At 42.5% G+C, this 9,681-nt stretch overlaps 1 protein-coding gene across 13 annotated transcripts in view; it reads right to left on the bottom strand.

Moving 5' to 3' along the window:
• The window catches only part of TMBIM7P (transmembrane BAX inhibitor motif containing 7), a 32,819-nt gene that overhangs the window by 17,317 nt on the left and 5,821 nt on the right, over positions 1-9,681 (bottom strand). For 3 of the 13 annotated variants that reach the window (XM_035253876.3, XM_078342826.1, XM_078342828.1), the window contains exons 1-2: positions 6,414-6,754; positions 1,621-1,895 (exon numbers count right to left, since the gene is read on the bottom strand). In XM_035253876.3, the coding sequence (XP_035109767.1) occupies positions 1,621-1,895; positions 6,414-6,415 (277 nt within the window). In that variant the 5' untranslated portion in view covers positions 6,416-6,754. Of the gene's footprint in view, positions 1-1,620; positions 1,896-5,143; positions 5,389-6,279; positions 6,755-9,681 lie in introns of those variants that run through there. The other 10 variants (XM_035253877.3, XM_017975743.4, XM_054237801.2 and 7 more) reach the window with 9 other exon arrangements.

Below are 9,681 nucleotides of genomic sequence, written 5' to 3'. Positions count from 1 at the left end.
TATAAACAAAATGTTTTCTCTCCAGGCAATTGAATTGTATATGGCCCATTCATAAAAGGTATGAAATACTGACACATGCCACAACATGAAAGAACCTCAAAAAACATTATTAAGTAAAAGAAGGAAATCACAAAAGACCACATGTTGTATGATTCCATTTACATGAAATGTTCAAAATAGATTCATAGAGAGGTCTGAAAGTAGATCAGTAGTTGGCAGGGGTTCCGGGGCGGGAGGAGGGAGAAACTGCCGAGGGGTGTGGTTTCTGTTCTTTTCTTTCCTTTGGTAGAGACAGGGTTTCAGCATGCTGCCCAGGTTTGTCTCAAACTCCTAACCTCTAGTGATCTGCCTGCCTCAACCTCCCAAAGTGCTGGGATTACAGACATGAGCCACCATGCCTAGCCTGGGTATGGGTTTCTGTTTGAGGTGATGAAAAGTTTCTAGAATTGATTGTGATGATTATCAACTCTAAATATACTAAATACCAGTGAACTGTACACTGAAAATGGATGAATTTTATGATTTGCAAATTATATCTCCATAATGCTGCTTTAAAAAATTACAACCCCTGTAACTCAGTCCATTACCCTGCTATTCTTTTCCTTTTCTCCACAGCACTTTCATCTTCTCATATACTACATAATTGTTTTAAATGGGAAAAAGGCCAGCCTCTGTCCTCCAGGAGAGGCAGACATAAATAACTGACTCTTACACTGGCAAGGAGGCTCTACATATTTTTCAATTAGACCTGAAAGACTAATTCAATTAGACTCTTTAAGCCTCATTTTCTCATCTGTAAAATGGCAGTACAGCTTCTGTGTTGGTTGGGTTGTTGTAAAGATGAAAATCAATAATGTCGCCCTTGCACAACATGCTGTGTAGGCCAGGTATTGGTTCAGAGATGCCCAGGTGCTTAGTGACATCCAGTATCCCTGGCTTCCTCACTGTCTGACCCATATCTTGTTAAGGGTGGCAATGGGCCCAACTGAACAACTCCAGATGGAGGCGGCCATGTGACACAGGTGAGTCAATGGCATGGCATTCCAAACGCTGGGTGTGGTTTCTAGAAAAACCTCTGAAAAGAAGACTGGCTTGGTCAAGTCTCAGGATACCTGCAGCCCTCTCTTGGCTCTTCTTTGCCTTTGGCTGTCTGCCTTTTCCTTTTCCTACTTCAAAGGCTAGAGCTCCAAAAGGCAGCTTTCCAGCAACAGGAAGTGGGTGGTGAGGGACGCAGGGAGACCAATAAAATTCAGAGCTCACAGTCCACTTGCAATGTTCAGGCCTCAAAAGGCCTAAGGATGACAGACTGGAGACTTTAAAGCTTAAGCCAATATTATGTGTCACCTCATATACAATTAAAAACATTTTACGATCCACAACTAATTCATATTTCCTTAAAAAATAAACCCAAAAGTTGTTCACCATATGTTTCTTATGAGTTTCTGAATGCCCTGGACAACTTGGGAGCAGTCAATTATAACAGTCCTACATCATGTTTTAGGAGAAAGCATGACTCAGAAAAACTAAAAACAAAATTATATCTGCCAGTCTACTCTGTGGAAACATTTTAAGAGAACATGTGCTTTTCTCTTCTTAAAAGGTAAATTTCTTTATTCTCACCTCTGCGGACAGATGCGTCCAAGAACGGATTGCCTAAAGTTGCATTGCTATCACCTGGGGTGATGTCATCTGAAATTTGTATCACATAGACATTCGACTGCTCAGTGTCCTTTGACTGTGGCTTCTCCTGAGTTTCTTGTGGCCCCACTGAAGATGAAGGTGTGTAGCGCTCACCAGATCCGGACTGGATGCTTTTATCTGCTGCTTTCCGAATCAGATGTTGATGATCTCCAGAACTAAAGTCTATTGGTTCGTTGACCTCCAGGTCCATTTTCCTAGAGGGGGAGAATTGTTATTCATGTCCTTGTGATCGCACCTCTACAACCTCAGCATCCTCATAATTGTCAGGTGATTTCTTCTTAATTTTAAATGCCTTGGCTCAGTGCTTACCAAGTTGGTGCTTAATATATATTTGTTAAATGAATGATAACATTTAAGATGAAACCCACAGAGTAAAATAATTGGATTCTATTATGATTTTAATTTTTGAGATGGAGTTTCATTCTTGTTACCCAGACTGGAGTGCAATGGCACGATCTCGGCTTACCGCAACCTCCGCCTTCTGGGTTCAAGCAATTCTCCTGCCTCAGCTCCTGAGTAGCTGGGACTACAGGCGCGCACCACCATGCCCAGCTAATTTTTGTATTTTCAGTAGAGACGGGGTTTCATTTTGTTGACAAGGATGGTCTCGATCTCTTGACCTCGTGATCCACACGCCTCGGCCTCCCAAAGTGCTGGGATTATAGGCGTGAGCTACTGTACCCGGCCTGAAATTAATTTTTAAATAAAATTTATTCAGTAAAAAGTTAATGAGTGACAATCATGAAGCTGCCTTTGCTGTCTCTGGCCTCAGAGAGCTTACATTTTGGAAGAGAGTATAATCAAACAAGCAATCATATAAAAGGCAATATAAGCAGGACAGGAACATTGGAAGAAGACGAGAGCCCCGAAGGAAATCTGGAGAAACTTCGGAGAGTAGAAGTTGTCAAAAGCTTTCAAAGAAACTGAAGCTTAAGCTGTGGCTGGAAATGAGTAGGGATTAGTCAAGTAAAGAGTTGGGGAGAGGTTTTCCAGACAAGGAACCAGTCTGGACCAGGACTGGAGAAATCAGGGAGGGCAAGTCCTAGAAACTGAAAGAAGCCTATGTACCTGGAACAGAGAGTTTGAAGAGGGGAGTGGAATGAGGTTACACAGAGAAGTAGTGGGTATGCCTCTGAGAGGCTGGCAAGCCAAGTTAAGGAGCCTGGGCTTTATCCTGAAGGCCATGGGTGTGATTGGCAGAATAGTGGTCCTCCAATAATGTCCACATCCTAGTTTTTGGAACCGGTGGCTATATTATCTTGTATGTAAAAAGGAACTTCGCCGATGTGATTAAGTTAAGGACTTTGGGATGGGGAGATGATCCTGGATTATCTGGGTGGGCCCAATCAAATCACAAGGGTTCTTATGATCATAGGTTTAAGAACAAGGCAGCAGGAGGAGCAGAGTCAGAGAAGGAGATGTGACAACAGAAGCAGAGGTCAGAGTGATACAACTGTGGTCTTTAAAGATGGAGGAAGGGGACCATAAGCCACGGAATGCAGGTGGCCTCTAGAAGTTGGGAAAGGCAAGGAAATGGCTTTTCCCTACAGCCTCCAGGAAGGAACCAGTCCTTCCAAAACGTGGAGTTTAACCTAGTGAGATTGGTTTTAGACTCATGACCTCCAGAACTGTAAGATAATAAATGTGTGTTATATTTTAAGTCATTCAGTTTGTGGCATTTTAACAGCAGCAACAGAAAATGAATACAATGGGGAATGAAGGAAGGTTTCCCAGCAGGGTCCCAGGGAAATCTCCTCGAAAGGTTACTCTAGATACAATGTGCAGAATGGGCCAGACTAAGCCAAAGTGAGGCAGAGACCAGAAATCCAGATAAGCGATGGCAGTGGGCTTTGCCACAGTGCCTTCCAGCCTGAACACAGTTCTTAGAAAAACACTACTAAATGGACCAAAAATGGCAAAGCAACAGGCCCTGTTAACCTCTTGGAGAACATGAAAACACAGGCAAGCCCTGCTGCCGCCCTCCTGATGCACGGGGAGTAACAGGGACATGAGAAGGATGCTGCTGAGACAGCAAAGGCTTGGGCAGTCAGAAGGCCAAGTGGGAAGGCGTAAATAGAAGGTCTGAACAAAATGCCTTGGAGAAGCAGATGCAGTGTGGGAAAGATGTCCCATCTCCTCAAATTAATCTCCGAATTTTACAAAATTCTTTGGGATTTGTTTTTTCAGTACATGAAACTGTAACTCCAAAGTTTATCAGAAAGAGTAAAGGTGTTACAATAATCAAGAAAAAAGTTATAAGGAGGAAGATTATGGTGGAAGGGATGGTGATTTACTTTTCTCAGAAATCAAAAGATTACAGAGCTATATAATTAAAGCTGTGGTAAGAGCGTGGCAATAGATAAATAGATCAATGAGTTGGAAGAGAGTCAAGAAACAGACTGATGTATATAGGAGAATTTATTTAATATTTTAAAAGGTGAATTTAAAAGGGACAAATTATTGTCCCATGGTGTGGGAAAAACTAGCTATGTACTTGGAAAACAAAATACAGTTTAAGAGCTATTTCACGGCCGGGCGCGGTGGCTCAAGCCTGTAATCCCAGCACTTTGGGAGGCCGAGGCGGGTGGATCACGAGGTCAACAGATCGAGACCATCCTGGTCAACATGGTGAAACCCCGTCTCTACTAAAAATACAAAAAATTCGCTGGGCATGGTGGCGCGTGCCTGTAATCCCAGCTACTCAGGAGGCTAAGGCAGGAGAATTGCCTGAATCTAGGAGGCGGAAGTTGCGGTGAGCCGAGATCGCACCATTGCACTCCAGCCTGGGTAACAAGAGGGAAACTCTGTCTCAAAAAAAAAAAAAAAGAGCTATTTCACATCTTATACAAACATGCATGCCAGATGAACTAAAGATATTATCATAAGTGATAATAGCCATAGATATTCTACAAGAAAATAACAGGAATATTCGTGTAAGTCCTTGCAAGAATGATACTATATATGAACTGCTTTGGCTGGGTGCAGTGGCTCACACCTGTAATCCCAGCATTTTGGGAGGCCAAGGCGGGAGATCGCCTGAGGTCAGGAGTTTGAGACCAGCTTGGCCAACATGGCAAAAACCCTTTGCTACTAAACGTACAAACATTAGCCAGGTGTAGTGACAGGTGCCTGTAATCCCAGCTACTCAGGAGGCTGAAGCAGGAGAATCACTTGACCCTGGGAGACAAGTTGCAGTGAGCCAAGATTGCACCATTACACTCCAGCCTGGATGACAAGAGCAAAACTCTGTCTCAAAAAAAAAAAAAAAAAACTGCTTGGCAGATTTGGAGTACAGGAGCACTTTAGATACCATAACAAATATTAAATGCAAAATTTTAAACATAATATTTGTGATATTTACTATACCATAAGAAGAACTTTAACAAGGAAAAGATGGACAACCCAATAAAAAGATGAGAAAAGGCCAGGCACAATGACTTACAACTGTAATCTCAATGTTTGTGGAGGCCAAGGTGGAAGGATTGATTGCTTGAGCCCAGGAGTTTGAGACCAGCCTGGGCAACATAGTGAGATCCGATTTCTAAGAAAAAAAAAAAAAAAATTAGCCAGGCATGGTAACATATGCCTGTAGTCCCAGCTACTCAGAAGGCTGAAATGCGAGGATTTCTTGAGCCCAGAAGTTCAAGGCTGTAGTGAGCTATGATCATGCCACTGCATTACAGCCTGGGCAACAGAAAAAGATCCTGTCTCTAAAAAAAAAAAAAAGGGGGGGGGAGAGAGAGAGAGGAAAGAACATAAATAGGCAATTCATATGGTCAATAAACTTAGGAGATGATGCCCCATAAATAACCAAAGAACTACAAGTAAAAACAAAAAAGACTAGAAAAGATTAAAGATAAGTCTCAGAGTTGCAAGGCTGTGAAGAGAGCCTAATAGAGAATTCTCTAATAGAGAATCCAGGGCCACAAAATGACCTGCATGGGCTCTATACATGTTTGTCTTCAAGGGTCCCTTCCTCCAAAAAAATACTAAAAATTATATGTTATGAGTGGATTGGTATAAAGATGAATATAATCCTATCTGGAGTCATTATATATCACATATTCATTCTTATATGTACTTTTTTCTCCTGTTTTAAAAAATTAAAATGTTTTTATGGCCCCTAAAACTATCATGGGTCCTAGGCACTATGCCTAATTGCCTAGTAGGTATCAGTCCTGGGACACCCTCGTGGAGGCGTAAACTTTTGGGGGGTGGGTGGCAATTTAGCATCATCTATCAGAATTCAAAATGTGTCTTACTATAGACCCAACAGTTACATTTTTAGAAATGTATCCCATAAACCTATCCATACAAACATGCAAAGATACATGTATAAGGAAGTTCATTACACCATTCATTGTTTCTAACTGCAAAAAATTTTAAACAGTTTAAAATTTTTTTTAATTTTAAAAAATCAGCAGGGGAATGGTCAAATTAACTTTGGCACAGGAAAAGGCAGATATATATGTATTAATGTGGAGAGTTCACTGTTTCACAATTTTAAATTTAAAAACTAACATTAGAGAATAACATTGAGCAAGATCACATTAATGTTGTATATACACCCATACTTACAGACTGAAAAGATAAACTATAAACGGTTCATATGATCATCTCTCACCCAGAAGAGCTGGGAAACACACTCTGAATAGTATGAATTTTTCCAGTGAGCATCTATTACTCATATAATAACAGAAAAAGATATTTACATTTTGAAGAGAAAAGGAAATATTTGTCTTTTTGATAAAGTTTGGGCTCCTCCAAGGAAAGGAGTCTTCCTGCAGAGCTGAGAGGCACTAGAGGATGCTCAGAAAACCAAGTTGATTTCCTCTCCAGTGTCTTGCAAATCAGAAGGAGGACAGGCAGCAAGATTTTCAAAGCACTCAAGATCAAAAACAAAACCAAAGCCACAGGCAGCTGAGTTTTCCTCACAAAACTATATTTGCCTGGTGCCTGAATCACAAAATGAGGCTTTCGCTTGGCCCTCAAATAGCTCTCCCAGCTCCTGAGCCAGTGGTCTGTCATCCAAAGCCTGGACAAGCACTGTACTGAGAGGCAGTGTTCTGAGTGACAGTTAGGAGAGTGGCAGTTGGAGCGTGGGTGGGCTTCACTGGAGGGGGCCCTAAGTCAGGCCCAATCTGCCAAGCCCCATTCTGGTCAAAGAGCCCTATCAATGCACTCCTTATTTTCTTAGGCAGGCTTGCACCAAATCTCCAAACCCATTCCATGTCAGGGAACAAGAGGCTCCTGGAGGGTGTGGTGTGCCGCAACCATGTCATAACTTTCTCCTAAGCAGGAGGAAGATGTTTATGAAACTCCACTGGAGAAGTCCACCAGAGATCCTGCACAGTTATTATGTTAGTGCAAAAGTTATTGTGGTTTTTGCCATTAAAATAATGGTCAGAGCCACAATTACTTTTCCACCAACGTAGTATTTCAAATAAGTAAGACTCGTGTGTGATGAAGTGTGCATTTTCTTTCTGGTGATGATGATGTTGGTACAAGGAAATGGCTACCCACAGACTCTCCTGATACAGGCAGTGTGGTGAGAGAAGTCAGATGACCAGGCAGGGACAGCTTGGATGAGCGTCTCTGCCCAGGGATTTCTAGTCAGGGAGGGGATTAGGAGCAGAAACTTGTCCTGAATGAAGGCTGTTGCTGAGAAAAGGCTAATTGCTACATTAACTCGTTCATTAAACTGCTAATTAGTGCATGTCTACTGTGTAAAAGGAGCAGAGAAGTGGAAGAAACACAAGAAGAAAAAACGTATTTCCTGTCCTCAAGATGCTTATAGTCAGTTGGAGGAGTCACAAAAGTGAATGCCTAAGGGAGAAGGAAGAGCAATAGAAACTAACAGCTACATAATGGATTCTGGGCTTGATACCTAGGTGATGGGTTGATCTGTGCAGCAAACCACCATGGCACACGTTTACCTATGTAACAAACCTGCACATCCTGCACAGGTACCCTGGAACTTAAAAGTTGAAGAAAATAAATAAACAAACAATAGCTATGTAGAGTCAGGGAGTTGGGAAAGAAAATGTAACTTCCATCATGGGTCTGAGCTGATTCTTGAGAGATGGTTGGGGTTGGGTGTGAAGAGTTGGGAGGAGGTACATTCCAGGCACCAAGAACACCCCGAGCCAAGGCATGATGGTGGGAACCGTGGGTCACACACTCCACATGGAAAGTAATGCCATTAGGTTATAACATAGGTCATGTGACTGCACTGGAAGATAAAAATGTCATGTTTACCTCCTGAGACTAAAAAAAAAAAAGTCGCTAGGAATATCTGCCCTGGTTCTCCTCCCTGAAACCTTCCAGCAGTTTCACAACTCCCTCTCATTTTCTCCCTGTCCAGTCCTCAGTATCTCTTCTAGTTTGTTGATGTAAATAGGCAATTTGAGTTAATTTTTCCAAAATGTAATTACCATGAGTTACATGATTATATGTGAGGGGTATAACTATTGACTTGACCAAGATCCAGTCAAAAGAAATGCTCCCTCCTCTTCCTTTCTTATCAGCCTCATAGTTGACATTAACAAGGCACTTACTAGATGTAAAGTTGTTTATAACTTCACATGAATTACTTTGTGTAATCCTTACATCAACCCTATGGGGTATGTTCTCTTGCTCTCCTCATTTAACAGGTAAGTAAGGCCGGGCATGGTGGCTCATGCCTGTAATCCCAGCACTTTGGGAGGCCAAGGCAAATGGCTCACAAGGTCGATTGAGATCATCCGGGCCAACATGGTGAACCCTATCTCTACTAAAAATACAAAAATTAGACGGGGGTGGGGGTGGGGTCTGAAAAAAATTAGACTGGCATGGTGGCACGCGCTGTAGTCCCAGCTACGCAAGAGGCTGAGTCAGAGCAAGACTCCTTCTCAAAAACAAAAAAACAAACAGGTAAGGCTTAGTGGCAGTGTTCTTCCCACACCAGAGATATCCAGGAGAAGCGTGCACTGTCAAGGAATTCCACATCTGCCCATACTCATCAAGACACAAAATGTGGTGGATGTTATCTCTTTGGAAACATAGAAAATATGCATATTTTATGTATTTGCTTTTTTCCCCCCCAACTCTTAAGAGTTGTAATTAATGAACCATGTAACATTTGAATCATGCAAATTAGACTGCATGCTGGCACTGACAATCCCCTGGGGAATTCAGCATTGTTCTTTTCCCTTAGTGTGATATTTAAGGGCATAGGAGGTATTTATTTCTGTGTCCACAGCTTATACACACCACCACTACCACCACCACCACCACAATTTTCTCAGCCATCCCATAGATACCAAATTGTCTCCGTGAGCTCTTGGTCCAGGCTGAGTATGTCTCTCTCACTGTGTCCTATGGTCTGACTCTGCCCCCCAGTTTTCATGTGTTGAAATTTAATTACCAACGTGATAGTATTCAGAAGTAGAGCCTTTGGGAGAGGAGTAAGTCATGAGAGTGGAACCCTCGTGAATGGGATTAGCAACCTCATAAAAGAGCTGGAGAAACTTGCAATTGTCTCCTTTTGCATTTCTGCCCTTCTACTATGTGGTGACACCTAGATGGCGCCATCAATGAAGAATGGGCTCTCTCCAGACACTGAACCTGCTAACATCTTGATCTTGGACTTTCCACCCTCCAGAACTGTAAGAAATAAATTTCTGGCTGGGCACAGTGGCTCACACCTGTAATCCCAGCATGTGGGAGGTCGACATTGGCAGATCATCTGAGGTCAGGAGTTTGAGACCAGCCTGGCCAACATGGTGAAACCCTATCTTTACTAAAAATACAAAAATTATCCAGGCATGATGGTGAGCACGTGTAATCCCAGCTATTTGGGAGGCTGAGGCAGGAGAATCCCTTGAACCCAGGAGGCAGAGGTGGCAGTGAGCTGAGATCGCACCACTGCGCTCCAGCCTGGGCAACAAGAGTGAAACAAGAAAGAAAGAGAGAAAGAAAGAGAGACAGAGAGAGAAAGAG

This window comes from Callithrix jacchus, chromosome 11, assembly GCF_049354715.1.
Source record: "Callithrix jacchus isolate 240 chromosome 11, calJac240_pri, whole genome shotgun sequence".
NCBI classification, from domain to species: Eukaryota; Metazoa; Chordata; class Mammalia; order Primates; family Cebidae; genus Callithrix; species Callithrix jacchus.
Note: the sequence above shows the minus strand (reverse complement) of the source record. Positions and strands in the feature narration are given on the sequence as shown.